Consider the following 20,789-nt stretch of genomic DNA (forward strand, 5'->3'; position numbering starts at 1 on the left):
CAAGAATGTCAAATGGTCACACTTTCCATGGAGTAGCATTTATAGTCACAAATACACTAATTCTGGAGAATTTAAAACAAAACTGAAAACCAACTAAACAAAACAACTTCAGTTTTTCTGAAGCAAGAAAAATGCTGTCTCCTTTGCCACAATTCTAGTTAGAGCATGTGGATACCCCACAACTTATCTGGGCGACATATTCCTCTGCTTGACTTCCTGGTGATAAAGCCCGTTTTTCTTACATTTTAATGGAATTTTCTGCATTTCAGTTTGTGTCCATTGCCTCTTGTCCTGTAACAGGACACCCCTCAGAAAAGCCTGGCTCTATCTTTACTTCCATCCTCAGGTATTTATTCAAATTGGTAAGATCCCACTGTACCTTCTCCAGAATGAGCAGAGAATGAGCAGACCTGGTTCTCTTAGCCTGTCCTTGTGTGGCAGACGGTCCCATCCCTTAATCATCTTTGTGCTTCTACACTGGACTCACGTCAGGGAGTTCATGTCCATCTTTTATGGAGAAGCCCAGAACTGGGCCCAGAACTCCGAGTGTACATAAGCAGAGCTGAGCAGAGGGCAATGACCATCTCACTAGACCTGCTAGCAATGTTTCTCCTAATGCAGTCCCAAATGCTGTTGATCTTTGACACAAAGGCACGCTGATGGCTCATGGTGAACTTGCTTTCCACCAGGATCACAAAGCCTCATCCATCAAACTGCCTTCTGGTCAGTTGGCCAACAGCATCTACAGTGGGCAGTTACTCTTCTCTCTGTGTGGGACTTGTAATTTCTATTTTTTGAACATCATAGAGTTCCTTTTGTCCCACTCCCTCAGCCTGATGAGATCCTTTTGAACAGTGGAACCACTCTTTTTTTATTGCCTGAAAACTTGCTGAGGGTGCACTCCATCCCACCATCCAGGCTATTTATGAAAATATTAAACAAAAGTAGTCCCAGTACCAAATCCTGTGGTACTTTATTAGAGACTGGACTCCATCTGGTCTTTGAAATATTGCTCACAACCTTTACAGTCTGGTAGTTTGGCGGCTTTGCAATCCACCCCACCATCGCTTCTATATTACACACTTTCTCAGGTTTTCTGAGAAGATTGTTATGAAAGATAATATCAAAAGTTTTGGTAGAATTGAGATAAAATTACTGCACTTTTCTCTCTTCATCAACGAGTCATCTTATTGTGGAAGGCTATCAAGTGAGCAAAGCAGAAATTCACCTTCATAAATTCATGCCTGTTGGTCTTACAACCCTTCTTGGTTTCCAGAATTATTTGCTCCATCACTTTCCTAAAAATCAAGGTGATACTGGCTGACCACTCTAGATCCTTAGCTCATTCTTCTTGTCCTATTTGAAGATAGGAGTGACATTTGCTCCAGTTTTCAGAAACCTTTCTCAGTCACCAAGACCTTTCAAAAATTATCACAAATAACCTCACAATGATAGCAGCGACCCTCCTCATCATTCATGTGTGTATCTCACCATATCCCATGCACTTGTGTGTCCAGTTAGTTCAAGTATTCTCTATCCTGATCCTCTTCCACCAAGGATTAGATCTTTTGTATTTCAGACTTTCTCTCTGGTCTCAGAGACATGGAATTACTGAAGGACAACTTTACAAAAAAAGACAGAGGCAAAGAAGTTGCTGACTAGGTTGGCCTTTTCCATGTCATTTGGCAACAGCTCCCCTGCCCCATTCAGTAGTGGGCCCACCTTCACCCTTCTACCCTTTCTTTCTGTCTTACTTGTACAAAGCCTTTTTGCTGCCCTTCATGTCCTTCCTGAGACAGCTCCATGCAGGCTTTCTTTTTCCTTACTGCATTCCTGTGTGTTCAGATTGTCACCATATATTCCTCCTGGCACGCATGTTCCTTTTGTCAACTCTTAGATGCCTCTTTTTTCATCACCGAGCTTAGTCAAGAGCTTCTTATCCATCAGTGCAGGCCTCCTGCTGCCTTTTCTTGATTTCCTGCTCCTCAAGTTGGACCACTGTTGAGTTTGGAGGACATGATACTTAAAAATCAGTCAGCTCTCCTGGACCCCTCTTCTCTCCAGAACCTTATAACAAGTAATATTTTGAAGCAGATCCCTGAAGAGACTGAAGTGTACTGTATAAAAATATACAGGAGGATTATTTTTTCTGTATTGCAAAAATTCCATTTTTTTCTAATATACTGTGGGGGTCTTGGTTTAGTTTTTAATTCTTGTCTTCAATGTGTAAATTTAGGGTTCTTTTCTCTATTTTTCTATAGAAAATATTTTCTTAAAAAATCACATCTCTGTTTCTCTGAACTAAAGCCTGAAGTCCTATTCATTTGCAAAGCAGGCTAGCAGGAAAATTATTTGGTACTTTCTCCAGCAGTACAGCAAGCACTTGGGAAAGTTAGACTCCTATGTCAAAGAGCAAGTAATTTTTCATTGGCTAGAGCACTGCTAAGCACTGCTCTTTTCTAAGGACAAAAATCTCTTTGATTGCTTGTGACTTTCAAAGAAAGCTATAATGATGTGTCATCAAAGTACTAAATTATTTCTCTGCATGTCTTAAATTTAGTTGTCTCTCGTTACAGTCATTGTGGTACTGTATGTAGCGCTACGACGGCAGAAGAAAAAAGACACCCTGATGACCTCTAAAGAAGACATCAGAGATAATGTTATCCATTATGATGATGAAGGAGGTGGAGAAGAGGACACCCAGGCTTTTGACATAGGTGCCCTGAGGAATCCCAAAGTGATTGAAGATAATAAAATACGCAGGGACATAAAACCAGACACCTTGCGTTTTACACGCCACAGACCACCAGCGGAAGATAACACAGATATAAGAGATTTCATTAATCAAAGGCTGCAGGAAAATGATGTAGATCCATCTGCACCCCCTTATGACTCCTTGGCTACCTATGCGTATGAAGGAAATGGATCTGTTGCAGAGTCTCTGAGCTCTATAGACTCCCTCACTACAGAGGCAGATCAGGATTATGACTATCTGAGTGACTGGGGACCTCGCTTTAAGATCCTGGCAGATATGTTTGGAGAAGAAAGTTATAACCCTGACAAAGTCACTTAAGTACAACTACAACAGTGAAACAAAAAGAAAAGCAACCCAACAACAAATTTAAAAGATAAACCTAAGCTTTATATAAGACAATTATAAAAGACAGCAATTGTTTCCAGCAAGTTACTACATTTATCATACCGTCAGTTTTGGTTTGATTTAAGAAAGAATTATAAATCCTGTAACATACACAGGTTTTTGTTGTTGTTATTTTGTTACTCTGGAATTACACCGAGACAAGCTCAGGCCTACAAGGTGCAGTTTACTGACCTGACTTAGAAAGAAGGTAGCTTTCTGGCATCATGGTGGAAGAGTGGTAGCTTTTTCGTAATTCCACTAAAGTGCCTATTGAAACTTTTATCATTTAAGTGGTAAACTGTCTGCTGTGATGGTGTTACAAAACTGAATGGTAAATCAAACACGAACTTTAAGACAAGAAGCAATAGCAACATGCTGACTTCATTTAGAAAAAAAAAAAATGGAGATCACTTCCTGGAGTATCTAATGACTAGAACTGTGGGGGAGGAGGGGGGGTGTGTACATTGTATTTGGGGATTATGTTTGTTGGTTTTTTTAAAGAAAACAGTATGTTGAGACATCATATTTCCTCTTCCAGAGTTTCACTGAAAATTTAAGTTTAAAATGCTATTGCTCACTTTGAAGATGTAAAGCCCAAATTAAAAAGGAAAATATCTTAGCATACATCAGTGAATATTTAAAATGTTCATACAAATACTACATTTTTCCAAAATAATAAAAAGATGAAAGCCGCTATTCCTTGATGTGAAGGAAATTTCCCTTGTCTCCTTCTTTTGAAATGAGACTATTATTAGAACGTAAAAATGGAGAGTTTTTAAAGACTGTTATTGTACTTTGAGTACCAAGACACCTTTTCCATTGTAAGTATCACTAAAGAAGTACATGTAAATAACTCTACACCACTTTTCTTTTGCAGTTAGATTGTTACTTTGTAGGCACCATAAGCATATATATTATAAATATAGTTATTTTTCCATTGATTGTCTGCTACAGTTCAGCATATCACCATATTTCACTGCCACATCCACAGGAAACATTTTAGAAAACCTTTTGAGGTTGGAGACTTCCTTAATTTTGTTCTTGACAAAATTTAAACAGAATCAGAATAAATATATAAACCAGCACTTTTGTCCACTTTTTATGTACATACCCATGCCTAAATGTAGCTGTGCAGATGACAGAAGTTCAGATATGCACAAGGCATTTTGTCTTGGAAAATGTCTTGCAAAACTATTTTATGTGACTTTTTCTGATGATCTAAGACATAGACATTTTGTAAGACAATGGTTTATGGGTCTCAAAGTGCATATATCCTTATATTCTCCTTCCAAAGTCTCTGCAGTGTTATGCAATCTGTTTGAGCTCTACTCACTATTAATGGCACTGCCAAGGTCAGCCTGAGTCTCTCTTGAACCAGAAGTCTTTTATTCACCTCAGGTCTATAGCTTACCTTTTGTATAGATAAGGAATTAATAACTATCAGATATACATAGATCACAAGCCTGCTATTAATGTTCAAAAGTTTCCCTTTATCCTCTGGGGAAATGTAAAGATATGTCAACATTATATAAATTAACCTCCCAATAAGACTGAAAGGTTCATATTTTAAATGAGTTTTGGATCATTGGACAGGGCTGCATCAAAAGCACAATTGGCATAGCTTATACCAGCAGTGTGCTGAGGAAGACACACAGCAGATGGCAACAAGGAAATTTTGTAGTTTTTATTATTTTCAGGAAGGGTGTCCTGCATTCCCTAAAGACAGACTAAACCAATAAAAATTGTCTCTTCATAGGACAGGGAAGCAGATGAAGTGATAGAGCCCACAGAAACAACAGCATAGATATTTTCGTGTAGAAGATTGTTTTAAATTTTCACACATTTTGATAGTATATCAAAAGCAACTTGATGGTGCACAGTGGGCCTAAAACAGAGCTGGATAAAACCAGAAATATTTATATTTTCTACTAGCCACAACTAAGACCTGATTCATACAAGTCACACCTAATTAGCAAAGCTTCCTCTAGTAGCATGTGCATGGCAATGCTCCTACCCTGTTGCCACAACTAAAACAAACATCTGACTCTGATAATTTTCAGATGTGCAGTCCGGTAGCCAAACCCTGTTCTCAGCAACTGTGTTAGTCCTTTATATGCCTTTCATGAATAAAATCACCATAAGTGAGGGCAGTGTTTGACTTTTTTGATACCATGAGGCATGCTCGCTCCTGAGGAGATTCTCTGTGTTTGTATTGCATATTGGCTGAACATTAGTTGTCTTGAATAGGTAGGCTTTTGTTCTAAGCTGGACAGCTTATATGTGAGCCTGACTTCCAAATTGGGTAGACAGAAAACGTGATCTTTAACATGCTGCTACCCACAATCTGTATATGACAGTAAGTGGCTGTATGTTATATCAATATCAAAATTGAATATCAAGTGTATCTTTTTGACATTTAAGTATTTGTAGCTGAGCTGTTGCTATCACATTATTAATATGCATCCAGGAAGATTTTGGAAAAAAAAGTAATTATTTACAAAAGTGCCCTAAAAATATATAATTAAAATATTTGAAGATCATTTTTGAAGAGTGATCAAACACTTTTAACAAAATAGGGGTATTTTTTGTAAACAGCTCTGTAGAACTAAGAGGAATTGCTTTTCATTCATTCATAACCTGGAATTCAGGAAATTTGTGTTTAATTTCATGTTCTTTCACTCCCTTTCTAGAAGATATTTGTCAGGTTTTTAACGTCTTATTTTTTAAATGATAATTAAAGAAAAATGAAATTTACAAGAATTAAAATACATCAAGGCATCTGAGATGACATGAAGTCAGTAGGACTAGGGAGCCCCAGAACACATGTAAATTGTATCAGTTAATTTCTTCTGGTTTTACACACTATATCTTAAAACAAACCATTGCACAGTCAAGATGCTGGAAGTGGATGTCTCTCTTTCTGCCAAAACCTCATATGCTATCAGAGGGTCAAGAGGTTAAGAAAACGTATAAAAGGCACAGAATTGACATAATGTTTTTGTTTCAATTTCCAAAAATAGGGTACTAGTGCATACACATTTAACATCATCTCAAATGTCCCAACAGTGCACCCCCTGCAAATCACAACATTCTGTAAAACACTTTCTGAATATGAAGTAATTGAAATACTTCACTGACACAAAAAATTCCACTTTTTAATTGAAATTCTTATGACATACACTATTAGTGCTGAAATAAAGCATTCAGCTAAGAATGGAAGTATCTAAGGAAAGTAAACTATTAAACTTATATCATAGATATACAGAATTGAAGACAAATGTATAACAGAACATCTGAAAGGAATTTCAGGGAAGAAGGAAAAAAATCTTCCCTCTCAAGAAAACTGAAAATGTCAATACTTAGGGAATTTCATACAATTTCTATGTGGAGTCAGAATAGAAAAGATTGTTAATATTTGGGTTTAAGACCTCTACCACACAAATCTGAAATAATTGCTATTCTCATAACACAGATATGAAAAAATGACAGTGAGTCAAAGAGCAAGGATTTGGAAAGCAATGACAGTAAATTATGTCTTTTGCACAAAGATATGATTGAATATTTTTTACTTTCATGTTTTTTACTTATTTTGGCTAAATTTCACTGTTTGAAATACAATCACAGTTACTGCGGATTTACTCTAGGTTTTGGAAGCAGAGTTCATTATGAAGCAAAGACCAATAAATGACTCAATAGTTTACTAATAATATTGTTCTAGAGATTCCCTTCAAAATATTCTTGTTTTAGCAATAAGATTTCCATATCATCATAAACACTACCTATATTTTACACTGCCAAAAATTTGGTTCTGCAGATGCTATATTCATATTAGGTTTATCTCTATTATTGAGGTGAGAGTTAAGACTTGCTAACAAATCTCTACTGAATGAATACAAGAAGAAAAGGTAATAATTCACCGGGTTAAAGGTATTTAATATTACATTAATGACTGTATTTTACTTGTTGAGATTTGAGGTTGTACTAGTTTTGCAGTTATATTATTGCTTTTTTTATTATGATTATTATTAGCATAGACTTTCAAATCCTGTGTGTATAAAAATATATTTGAGCTTTGAAAAACTTAATGAAAGCAAATAATGAAATAACCCCCAATAATAATCCTACTGAGGTGACATTTAAGTGTGAATGAAAATCAAATTTTATATTACACTCATTCACAACCTTTATCTAATGGAAAATCTATAATAACCTGAATCTTTTTCTGTTCTAATTTAAATCAAGAATCAGATGTCAGAACACCAGCAATCATTGTTATTTTGTGAAAAACTAAGAGAAGTACCTAGAGCTTTTTTTTGGGCCTTTGGAGTTTTTTTAAACTTATTTAATTAATTAATAGGCTTCTTTTATTCAACTTTAGTTTTCAACTAAAATTCCCAGGTAATTTCTTTAATCTTACTTTCATGCCTGTTTTTCCAATCAAATTGCTTCCCAGGACTCAGGGAAATCTTATCAATGTGTAAAAATACCTGATGGATGGAATTAAATGAAGTGGAGCAAGGTGTTTCTCAGTGTTGCCCAGTGTCAGGACAAGAGTTAATGAATTTAAATTGAAATGCATGAAATTCAATTCAAATGCAAAAAAAAAGGTGGTTTACTGTCAAACTGTTAAACAGCTGATCCTGTTGCCCAGAAAAGTTGTCATGTATCCAGCCTTGGAGATTTTCAAAACCCAACTGGATTTTTTCCTGAGAAACCTGCTGTAATTGACCCTGCAATAAGCAGTAAGGCTGGACTAGACAATCTCCAGAGGTGTCTTCCAGCCTCATCCATTTTGTGACGTGTGATAAAATCATACTTGGACTCCTTAGCTTGAGTAAGCTCAATAGCACTAGGGACCTAACTACACAAGCAGAGTAGAATCACAGAATCACACAATGGTTTGTGTTGGAAAGAGACCTTAAAGACCCTGGTTCCATCTAGTTCCAACCTCCTGACATGGGCAGGGCCTCTCCCACTAGATCAAGTTTCTCAAAGCTCCATCCATAGTAACTAAGACTTGTTTCAGTGAGACAACTGAGGTAGGAATGAAGGAATAGAGTAGCAATGTATTCAGTTAATAGCAATGAGGATAGAGTGGAGAGGGATAAATTATTTACTATAATTTCCAGTACAAGAAGTAAGTGGCATCACATGAAACTAGTAGATGTAAGGGTGAAATTTAATAACTCAGATGTGGTTCTTCATGTGATAACTAGCTGAGAGAGTCATGGAGGCTCAGACTTTACACAGGTTGATGAGGTTTGACAAATTCCTGAAAAACTGATAGCTTGTGGGTTGCTTAATACATAGGAATCACATCTGGCTGAATGTGTTCTTGAATAGTGCTTGATTAGCATCTGGGGAGTTGCATAATGTGGTTGGTTTCTTGGTGTTTTGTTGGGATCTCAGCTTCTGCCAGTGCTGAGTCAGTTTACTACTCAAGTCTGACTAACATATTTTCTTATTATGATTTCATTGTAAATTTACTTGATCTTTATATCAAAATTCCCTCTGTTCTAATTTTCCAGGTTGCATAGATAATTTTTTTCTTATTTATTACATATCAAATGCTTATATGCATGCATATTTTATTATTTCCCTCAGATTTTAACCATTGTATTTGCTGTATTTCATTCAATACTGCACACTTCATATAGTCCTTACACTTTTCTGTCTTTAACAGGACACTAACACTGGTTGCTGTTATGGGTGATGATGCAGTTTGTCTTAGTCTATGTTTTAAAAAAAAAATCATTGCTGCATAAAGAAGATAACCTCTACAATACATGTCCTCCATGTGTTTCACTTTGTTAGCTGTCTTGGTTACACTCCTGTGTTCCAAGAACATCTGAAAAAAAGAGGGGAGAATGCAGTGATTGACTAGAAAAGGGGCCAGTATTAGTCCACTATTCTAGACTGCAGACTACTGCTCCCCTGCTATGTATTGTAATGCTAGAGATGATTTATTGCTTTCAAATATTGAACACTGCATTTACACTCAAATGCATGTTTTTCTACTGTGTGCCTCCATCAAAAAGGACAATTCAAGAAGTATACACAGAGAGGTGTATGGTGAGGAACTGAAATCATATTAAGAGGGGTCACAAATAAATATGCCTTAAAAGTTTGTCTTATATTATTTGGTCACATGACTGCAGTACATACTTATATTTTAAATTTTATATTTTTAATATTTTCCTTGGAGTTTATTTTGTCAGAGCATTAAGTGAGGTCAGAGGATACATTTAATATTATTCAAATGTGCCCATTGCCTTCAGCCCCTGCTGCTTTAGGTTGTTTGGGTTACTTTGAAGTTGGATCTTATTCCCTTGTGTATTCATTATGTTCCCAGTTGTGGGTCTTGTTGTGTAAATGACTACAGCTGAAGTTTCACACTAGAAATATTTGAACAAAAATTATAGAACACAGGAGGACAGGTGCAGAACTGTAATTTGGGTTTGCATAAGATGTTTCAGAATGAACAAACATCCAATTAATGTTCTGCCATATTACATAGGCAAAAATCAGACAATGAGTGTGAAAAAGGAAAAAACTAACTGCAATAGCAAAACCTGTAGTGCATTTTCTCCTGTCCTACTACAGTATGTAGAAACACCTCCTCTCTGTAAAGGAAAGGAGATACAAAGAGTAGGAGATTAAAGACTCTGGAGTTGTTATGTCCTCTTTTTTTAGCATCCTTTTGTATCTATAAATAACAAGCTAACATTTCCTAGCTCAATTGTGTTTTTCAGTCTTAAATTAAGAAAAATATATTCTATGAAATGAAGGGGGATTTGTCAGTGACAAATGAAATATAGATCTTTCAAATGCAGTAAAACAAGATATTAATCTTCAGTTCATAAAAGAGGAAATTTGAGAACAGAAATTCAGTATATCTTTTTTCAGGTTTGATGAATTTAACCCACCAATGAACGATTATTGCTTCTAGTAATGCTGTCTCACAGTTGGTAAGTGCTGCATTTTTCTTTCTAGGATTAATTGTTATAATTACAATTCTGTTTATTTAAATTAAAATTTTATATCACATACATTAATTTTTGTGCTTGATCCAAATGATGATTGAAAATGCTTAATATCATATGTAGTCAAGAGAGCACAGTAAGTAACATCAGAAAAATGATTTAACGAAGCAATTCGATGACCAGAGATGTTCAAAGACAGATACTCATGTCTGGAAGATAGTGCTTTATTACCCAAGGCACAACATTTACCGTATAAATGGCCTCCACTGCTCTTCTGTAATTCTGAGACCATGCATGCATTTACAGAAAGCATTGCAGGATTAAATAAAACTGTAACATGGATCAGAAAAAATGTTGCAAACCAAAATTGTTCTCTCCCTTTTGCTTGAAGTCTCTGAACTGACCAGGCTCCATCATGCATCTTATTTTCTCTGTATACAGAAATCTGCCTTTTTTTCTGCATGTGATAGAGCCCCTGTGGAGGATTAATACCAGTCAGTACCTAAGCACCATATAGCCACTCACTCCCCACCCCAATTGTCTAGGTGACAGAATAGGCAGAAGTCAGATAACTCATGGAACAAGTTAAAGACAGTCTCAAAAGTGAAGGAAAGATATAAGCGTGAAAAAATCCACACACCAAGGCCAAGTAATGAACTCAGCTCCTCGTCCTACATGGAGACCAATGCTTAGCCAGTCTAAAAAGAAAGACTGCCTCAAGAAAAAAATCTTCTCCTCCAGCTTTTTTGCTGAGCATGACACCACATAATATGTAATATCCCTTTGACCAGCTGGGGTAATCTGGTCTGCCTGTGTCTCCTCCCAAAGTCTTGTGAATCCCCACCCTCCTCACCGGAGTAGCAGAGTGGGAAAGTAAAACCTTGACTGCTCAGCAATAGCCAGAAGATTTGTATTTATCAGAGCTGCTTTGCTCACAGGTGCAAAGGGTTGCTGTGAGGAAAGCTAATTCCATCCCAGCTAGACCCAGCACAGCCTCCAAAGGGGCGATGAAGAACAACTAATCTGAAACTTCTCACACACACCTACATGCCATACATGACTTCATTTACACACAATTGAAAACATGCTCTCAAGAGTGTTTTTCCTCTCAAAATTGTGCCAGGTTCTCAGATGAGAAAGTGTCCATAGGCTTTCTTTACTAACCAGGGTAAGTTTTCTGTGGAGAATTTTCAGGTAAGGTAGGAGACCAGTGACAGTGCTAACATACCTACATTCTGCTGAAATGCAGGACGAAATTCTCCCTTTTCTAAATCATCGGTTGGAATCCTATTTGCCACAGCCTTAGTGTATCACATAGGCTGCAAAAGTCACTTGCCGAAATCAATCAAAACAGAAGAAAAAACTAAATTTGCCAATGACATGAAACTCCCTTCTCTCCCATGAAGTAGCTCAACAGTTCAAGCATGCACACAAAATTGAAGAGCCCAATTTTAAATCACTCCAAAGATTGCAGCAAGTAAACTATCTTGCTTTTCACAATAGCGGATTCAGGTCATCATTTTGCCCCTCACACTACTGCTGAAACTATATAAAAATTGTGCAAAAAGAAGTAAATAATTTAGCAGGTCAAGCCCATAAAACATAACCCACATGTCCATAGCAAAAGTTAGGCTCACAAGCAAGGCACTCTGCTGTGGAGTGGGATTCTTCTCCCACAGCTAATACTTGCCTTTTACAAGCTCAAATCCCTGGCAAACTCTTCTTCCTTGTATGGAGAAATAATGATATTTCATTCATGATATTTCTTCCAGGAATTTTTCTTCCTTCATCGTGAAGACTGAAATGTCTATTCTATAAGACGATTGGACTCAATTAATTACGAATAAGTACAGGCTGACAGTTGGATGTTTCTTAGGACTGGGACTGAAAATGCTCCAGTCGATAAGGACAGTAAAACAGAACAGCACAAGCTTGGAAAAATAAGTAAAGATGAAACTTAAGCAAACAGGCTACCAGCTCAGCTCTGCAAGGCTGACAAAGGAGGAGTCATGGAAAACATCAGTATTGATCTTTCTCAAGGACTGGGGCCAGTGAATGAGCACCTCAAATACTATGACACCAGGCACTGAAGATCACAAAAGGAGACCCAAAATACCACACAAGGACTTCTGACAAGGGGTGTGACTGTGTAAAATAAATTAATATGTATACATAAGTAGGAGGGGATGACTAATCAATATGTAATCAGTGTGCATGATAAAAACTCCAGTCACCTGATGCTGGGGCACTTAATTAGGGGAAGGATCTTCAGAGTGACAAATGTGCAATAAAGAATGCTCAATTTCTAATACATGTTAGAAAAACTGTGTTAAAAAGTTGCTATCTGTCTGATTTTGTATCACAGAGAGATCTAGCCAGGTAGCTTCTGATTCCCCCTCAGTGTTGGTCTCATGCACTGGCTGCTCTGATTCACTTAGACACAGCTAATCTTGAAATATCAAGTTGAATTTTCTCTGGCTTAGAGATGCTTTCTAGAATTATCCATTAACAGAAAGTAAATACGTTTTTCTAAATGTGCAACAGCTTTTCTTTTTCTCTGTTTTGCACTTGCTGAATCTGCAATATTTAACATAGCTGAAGAATTGTTCTACTTATGAAATGAGAAAAAAATTGTAAAAGAGACTACTGCACATAATAAGTATTAAAAATATGTAGAGGAGACTTTCTTGCCTTTCTCCTGCAATGCTCAGATACTAAGAGCTTGAGAAGTAAAATTTAGAACAAAAGGGATATCCATGAAAAATCCACATAAAAACAATAAGCAATTTTAAATGAGATATCAGAACACTATTTTCACTCTATGTGACAGGATATATGGATATTTTACATAATTACCTAAAAATTTTTTAAAAAATTAAGATTAGAGGTCTTTTATTTCTTACAGTACTGTAGCACCTTTGAACTGTATTGGAAATAATTCTGAATTGCAGTGACACAAGACTTGAAAATTAAAATAATGGCTAGTATGTGTTAGAAAAGTGTTCTGGTGTATGGAACAAGTTTTCACTGAAAACATGTATATTTTATTATGTTAGTTATTATTTTTTATTCATTAAATTTCATTTAAAACTTTTCTAAAAGTATAGGCGATTAGTTCAGCAACTCTAGGCACTATAACAGGAAACATATTTTCAACAGCAACTGTGTTTAAAATTAGTACATGAATCTTCCTCAACTATGGTTTTGAAGCATTTCAGAAAGTTTTAGTATGATTCACAGAACAAATAGTAGAGAAGACACTGAAATAAAAGAGGTACAGCATAATAGGAAAAAATTGAGAGCAACTTTTTTGTAACAGTCTACTTCTTTCAAAATAAATCCCATTAAAAAGAGAAAAATGTGATGAAAATTTAAAGAATATTGTATACCCAGACAATAACAGCCATTTTTCTAACCTCTGATTCCTTACATTGAAACTTTTTTCACTTTGCTGTTCATAGGCTGATACTTTTACTACACAAGAAATAATTTTATATATTTGAATGTGGTTGTGTCTAATTTTATTTATTAAATTGTATTTAAAATTTTTGTTCTTGTTTTTACTTCCACCCAGTCATCAAGAAGTTACTTTAAATAATATTTTATCAAATAAATTCTAGACTACTAATTTTAAAACCAAATGTTCACCATTTTCAATAAGTATTGAAAATTGTCAAAACAATTTTTAAAATTATTAATATATTCAATACATTGATTTCTAAGCATATGAAGGAACTTAAGAAAATGAGTTCATCATCTATCTGACAATTCTCATAGGATGAATGATTCCAGTATAGAGACACAGATAGAGATTACTCAGTTTGCTGCACAATCAATAGTTCTGTATTGGAAACAACTTCTGAAAATGAGGTTAAAAAGAATGAGAAGGAATTTGCAAAGACTTCAAAGCCCTTGTTGCTTTAAAGCTTCTGTTAGCACCACAGAGGACTCTTGCCACTGAATATTTTCACAGGAGTCAGGCACAATGTTTTCCAGCCTGCAATGCCTGACTGCTGAGTCAGCATGACTGCCTGAAAAATATTATACTGCTAAGAAAGTATGGTAGTAGCGTGCAAACAGGTTGGAAAATAAACACAGGTGCAACATTAATATACAGCTAGAGTTAGTTTCATGTTCCAGACCGCAGGTTTAGCTTATTTCACTAAGCTATTTCACTAAGTCTCCTCTCTAGAATTATTTCCACTTTTACAGCAAATTGGACAATGGATCATTTGGATACCAAAGTTCTTGTGATCCATGGTGAATAATATGTCATCATTTCTATAGGAGGTGGCCACTTCTCTCCTGAATTACTATTATATTGATCTGTTCTGAAGTGTAAGTAGAATTACTTTTCTGCTGGTACTCTTGATCACTTAGAGGGGATTACAAAATCATGCTCTTTCAGATATACCTTCCACACCCCAAAACATATCATTTACTTCTTGCCTGTCCACTAATTCACGTTTTTGGCAACAATTTGCTGAAGCACTCACAATAGTCCTGCAACCCTTACAAATCTTGATGTACAATCAGTATGCTCCTTACCATCATTTTGTGGTGTACTCTACCCATGCTACAGCTACTCACAAGCATCAAGATCCCCTTCTGCTCTAATTTTTCCAGCTACACTCTAGCCTTTGCCTCCCTCCTGCTGCTTGATATGCTCTCTCTTAGAGGAAGAATGTTTACAGGTGTTTCATTGGTACTGAAAAATGGAAGAGGACTTCCCTAGAGCAGAACACAAATACACATCTGAAAAACACTAGCTGCTGATAAGCCAGCAGCCTTTCTTCCTTGGAACAGGTCAGATATATGCTTATGCCTGAAATGCAGTGTGGCAGATATGCAGTCCTTTCCCCAGAAAAATGGGATGCAGTTAGAGATGTTCTCTGACACATATTTACAGTAAGCACAAAAGGAGAACTTTGCTGCAAGTACTTGATTCCTTCACTCAACAGAACATCTGAGAAGAACTTCCTAAAGCACCTAAAAGTACCTCCTAAAGTTCCTAAAGCATGTGCAATGCAACAGTAGTGTAAGCAAAAATACAGACTGCTATCTGTGTGAAAGACTGGATTCTGGTTCTGATCAGTGGGAGCTGAGACTTAATGGTTAGGGGAAGGGTACTGCAGAAGAGATATCTGCCATTCAGTTCTACTTGCATTTTTTGAGCATCACTGTCACAATCATTTGGTAAAATGTTTATGCTGACATTTAGAAAAATAAAAAAAGTAATAATCAACTTCTCTATCAGCTTAACAATGGAATACTAGTCTATTAGGATAACAATGAAATAAGAAGGTAACCACCTGATCTGTTTCTTTACCTTTGTGAAATAGGATCAGCACTAAGATTTCAGAAAATGGAATTATACTGTTTGACAACTGCTGAGTGCCATATCAAACCATAGAGCTGGTAGGTTTTACTATCTTAATTTTCAATAAATGCTTTGCATTTCAGAGAAACTTGTCCCAATTTTGACAGAAATTTTGACTCATTTAATTGTGTGTAGTTATGAAATACTCTGTTTAGTACAAAATAAGAGGACTTCAGGCCATTAATGCTTATTAATATGATTTTTATGAATTTATATTTCTGTTTAAGTTTATTCTTTGTTAAGTGGAACAATAGAAAGTAAAAATACAGAAATCTGAAATATATACTCTTGCAATTTAAGCTAAGATTGTACTGACAAGGCAACAGATAGTGGGGGGTTCTCTTGTCTCATATTACCTAAAGCTTCCATTGTGTGAATTTATAAAGCATTGAAGCAATTATAAAAACCAGGGTATTCAGATGTTTTGCAATCAATGTGACAGAAAAACAGCGGTGAAAATGAACAGCAAAGTGTCTCAAAAAAAGAAAGAAAAGAAAAAAATATTACTAAAGCAGTGCATCAGGGGAAAACTTTCCTTAGTTCCATATGGAAAGGTACATATTTCCATATGTACCTTAGGAACAAAGGAAAGAGTTTGGATTTTAATACCATGATTCAGTTCTTCTCATCCAAAGTGTGGATAAAACAGGCTACATACATCTGCTTTGGGATTTCAATGTAATGCTGGGAGTTCCCACCGAAAGTGTTGTACCTTCCTCATGGCAAGAGAGTGCCATCAACTATGCCCAGTGATTTCTAAAAAACTGCAATGATGGACTTTCTACCATCACTATTATGATCTTCTTAAAATTTATCTGGGAAAAGCAAAAGGGAAGTAGGAGAATCAAAAAAGCCACTGTGGTACTTTCACTTCTGTGGATGGCTCACGCAACCCTCCCTTAGAGTCTGGGTCTTTGCTGCCTTGGTGTGGCTCAGAGGTTTAGGAGTCCTTGCAAGGCAGGAAAGGGGCCTCACCCTGTTCATACTGGGTAAGTGTACCTTTGTCACAGTACATCCAAACTTTGTGGGATCCAATGGGATGGGGCTGCACTTAGAAACAGTATGTGTACATTAAGAAACAAATTATACCAGGGGGTATTTATGATTCCTATCTGACTCCTTATTTATATTTGTCAAGATCTATTTCCATGGTATAGCATGCATGTTTATTTTTTATGAGTTTTCAGCTCATTTTTATGAGTTTTTTTTATTTTATAAAAATAACATTGGCTGCTGTCAGTTAATTCTCAACTAGTAAAGCTGATTGCTCCTGCCAGTAACAAAATTTTCTTATGTGCATTAAGAAATGGATATAAAAATGGATATATAAAAAAGAAATGGATATAAGAAATGGATATAAAAGAAATGGATATATGGCAGTCACTGCAGAGATAGATAGATAGATAGATAGATAGATAGATAGATAGATAGATAGATAGATAGATATTAATTTTTATACACTAACATCAGAGATAATACCTCCTTCTATAATAAAGTAATTTCAGCTTGCCCAAAACTTCATAGAAGCAAGAATAAAAAGATTTGACAATCAAATACTAGCTAATCAAAATCAAAAGGCTCGCATCTCTTTTCAGGGATACTACTGACTGCAAGGAAAACTTGAATCCACGAAAACAACACAATCTGATTAATATTGACACTGTAGAGGGCTTTGTGCACTTCAAAAGCATAAATTAGTAGCAAGTACCCAACAATGGCTCTCCACAGGACAGGAGCCATTATTTAGTGTAATGGTTCTCCTAGTAAGTGCTCGAAACTCTATTAAGAGCAATCAACTGGATCCAGCTAAGAAGAAAGTGCTGAACATTCCAAGTCAGCAAGACTTATGACAGCTTACATCTGAGCCAGATTTAACTGAACACTTCCTGGGTTTGCAGGGACAGGTTTTGGCAATGGGGAGAGTCAGTTGTAGGTTCTGTGAGAAGCCACTGGAAACTTCCCCATTCCTGGCTGAGCCAATGGCCGCTGGGCCTGAGACAGACCCACTGCTGGCCAAGGCTGAGCCCATCAGCGGCAGTGGCAGCACCTCTGGGAAAGTGTATCCAGGAAGGGAACGTGTTATTGCACAGCTGCAGCTGCAGCCAGGGAGGAGACAGTGTACCTGAGAGGAACAGCCTTGCAAGACACCCAGGTCAGTGAAGAGAGGGGTGGAGGACGTGCTCCAGGCACTAAAGCAGGGATTCCTCTGCAGCGCATGGAGGTCCATGGGGAAACAGAGATCCACCTGCAGCCCACGGAGGACCCCATGCCAGAGCAGATGGATGTCGGATGGAGGCTGTGATGCTGTGGGAAGCTTGTGCTGGAGCAGGCTCCCAGTAGGACCTGTGACCCAGGAGAGAGGAGAGCCTGTAGTGCAGCAGGTTAGCTGACAGGAGTTGTGACCCCAGAGGACCTGCACTGGAGCAGGCTGTTCATGAGGAGCTGCACCCCACAGAAAGGGACCCATGCTAGGGCAGTTTATGAAGATCTGAAGCCCTTGGGAAGGACCCCAGGCTGGAGCATGTGAAGCAGGAGGAGTCCTCCCCCTGAGAAGCAAGGAGCAGCAGAGAGAAAATGTGATAAACTGACTGCAGTCTTCACTCTCCGTCCCCCTGGTCCTCTGTAGGAGGCAAAGTACAGAATTCAGGAATAAAATTAACCCTGGGAAGAAGAGAGAGGGAATTTTTTTTTTTTTTAAGTTTTAGGTTTATTTCTCATTCGTGCACTAGTTTGATTGCTTTACCTCAATAATTTACAAACTCAATAATTTTCCCAAATCAAGTGTCTTTTGCCCCTTATTGCAATTGCTGAGTAATGTCTTCCAATTCTTATCTCTTCCATTTCCAGCTGGGGAAGGGAATGATAGAATGGCTTTGATGGGCTCTTGGTGTCCATCCAGGGTAAAATCACCACTATTACTTAAGGCACACAATTCAGTTTAGAGTTACACCCACTACAGTTCTTTGAGTGAGAACTGGTTTTCTATTCAGACATAGGGAAAACAGTCTTTTACTTATAAATGAAAATGCAATTGATGGACAGCTCTTAATTCTTTGTTCTGAATAGAAGGAATTTTTCGGTATTATGTTTTTTTTAAATCCCAAGAGAAACTTTTGTTAATTTAGAAAAGGGAAAAATGTTAGATTTTATAAGAAGGGAAAACAAAAAATACAGGGAGAAATTATTTTACAAAGGTATCCTTTATACAGCAATTTCAAACATAGTCTGTCTCTCTCAGCCAGCTCCCTCTTTCCCTTTTCTGCTATTTAAATTGATGTTTTTGGATGTTTTAAAAAATATTGCATAAGCTTAATGAATCAATATGAAAAGACATTTAAAATGTCCTTAAATCATTAATATGTTATGCTGAAATTATAGCATTTATTGAGTTCTGTGAGATTGACATTAAATTTCTTTGTATTCTGTAGTGTGTTAGCACAGGAAAATTGAATTGCATTGAAACTCTTACTAAAGATATATGAATATAAAGAAATTCCAAGAGAAATAATGAAAATATTTAAATTAGTAATATTGATAGTTTTTAATGAGCAACCTTATGTTATTTATCTTGCACCTTAAAGCTTTGCATATCTAAATGGACCTAAACTAGCAGTGAGTCACTGCTGAATATTTTTTAAATGCTTCTTGAAAAGCATCAAGGAAAAGCTATCCAAGGTTACTTGCTCTGTATTTTTTCCTATTGTGAATAAACAAAGCATCTAGTCTAAACAGTTTTGATGCATTTTTTAAAAAATCCCTAAAATCATAATCAAACAATTTTTGTAAATATAAAATTTTGCAGCAACATGGCATCTGCTGTCCTTAGCGGATTTTGCAGATGTTCATGAGCTTTGTTTTAGTGCTTTCTGCTCTGGCCAAAATCCATGAGACTGTTATTTGTTTTGACTCATTATGGATCTGAGCTTAAGAACACTGTGTATGAATTTATCTGGGAACCAATTAAAAGTCAATGCAAGCATCAGTGTACAGGGTTTTTTGTGCTTTCTAACAGGAACTCAAGTTTCCAGGCAGGTATAACCTTGTCCACCTCTGACTTCCAACGGGGTCATTTTATGTAGCTATTAATAATATGTGTCAATAGTTGGCACTGAGAAAGATAGAGATGGCTGCCTTTGGCCCCTCCTACTGAAGCAATAATGATTTGTACGAGCAAAGAAGAAAAGCTTTTGAAAACTTTCATTTTGGCTTGATTTTGTAAAGTGCTCTCACACAAACTTCTTAGGCATATCAGTAATCTCTTCTATTCTCCAAGTCAATGCCCTGTTGTAAAAGGTAGGAATTTGTCCATACAGGACTGAGACCGTGAATGGATGGCAAACAGATCAAAATGACCTTTCTCAACTCTCACAAATTTTAATTGTTTTCCATTTACCTGACTGATAAATTTGCATTTTAGAAATCCCACTGACTACTGTGAGACTACGAACAATAGACCAGCAATCAGCAGCTCCCTGTGGGAAGACAAGCTTTTGACAGATTTTACTGTTAGAAAATCTTTCCTGCTGCCTGTTTTAACATGAAGGACAGGGAACTACAAGGACAGGGAACTACAAGGATTACCAGCCTGAATTGAAATACAGAGATTTTTTTTTTCTGAACACTCTAGGCAGAGAGAAACCAGCTGGAGTTTTCACCATTCTGCAAGCAATTATCAATGAGCCTATATCTTCTGCATCAGAAATGAATATGTGTGGAAAAAAAAGAGAATATTCTATTTGCTGCACCATAGTAAGTACTTAAAAATTGTAAAATAACTATTGTAGATATATTATAAAACTGTATTCATTTAAGAATTTCTATCTTCTTCTCCTTCTTGTTAAAGAACAGCTTCATTCCCTATCTCAGAAATTAGTGAATCCATGATAAAAGTGTTCTCAGTAGAAAATGAGATTATCAATATGTCAAAATTACGAATAAAGAAAAATTACCTGCAGATTTAAAAGCATAGAAAAGAAGAGACACAGGGTGAGAAAAGGATGGGTATTTAATTACACATAATGCTTTCCTCTATGTTCTGGTTTCTCAGGATGATTTAGTCTCCTTCCTACTCTGAAGGGTCAGGATCCTCCAGTTACTAATGCAGCCTCATTTTAGTTCAGCTGTTTTCTTTGATTATGGTGGGAATCTGAAGTGAACAGGTGGGTATCTTAGGTGTCACAGTTCATTGTTGTAAACTAAGTGGAATAATTCTAAATTTCTGGGAAATTTTTCAAAGGTTTTTCAGTATATTTCTTTAGTAGCTAAATAGCAACGCCCAAAAAAAATG

The 20,789-nt window shown here is 36.6% G+C and overlaps 1 protein-coding gene across 4 annotated transcripts in view; it reads left to right on the top strand.

Moving 5' to 3' along the window:
* Nucleotides 1–3,835, top strand: part of CDH12 (cadherin 12) — a 521,432-nt gene extending 517,597 nt beyond the window's left edge. For all 4 annotated transcript variants that reach the window (XM_077786157.1, XM_021546413.3, XM_021546438.3 and 1 more), the window contains one exon: nucleotides 2,577–3,835. In XM_077786157.1, coding sequence (XP_077642283.1) covers nucleotides 2,577–3,073 — 497 coding nt within the window. In that variant the 3' untranslated portion in view covers nucleotides 3,074–3,835. The remainder of the gene's footprint in view (nucleotides 1–2,576) is intronic.
* Nucleotides 3,836–20,789: the final 16,954 nt, after the last annotated feature.

This window comes from Lonchura striata, chromosome 1, assembly GCF_046129695.1.
Source record: "Lonchura striata isolate bLonStr1 chromosome 1, bLonStr1.mat, whole genome shotgun sequence".
Taxonomy (NCBI): Eukaryota; Metazoa; Chordata; class Aves; order Passeriformes; family Estrildidae; genus Lonchura; species Lonchura striata.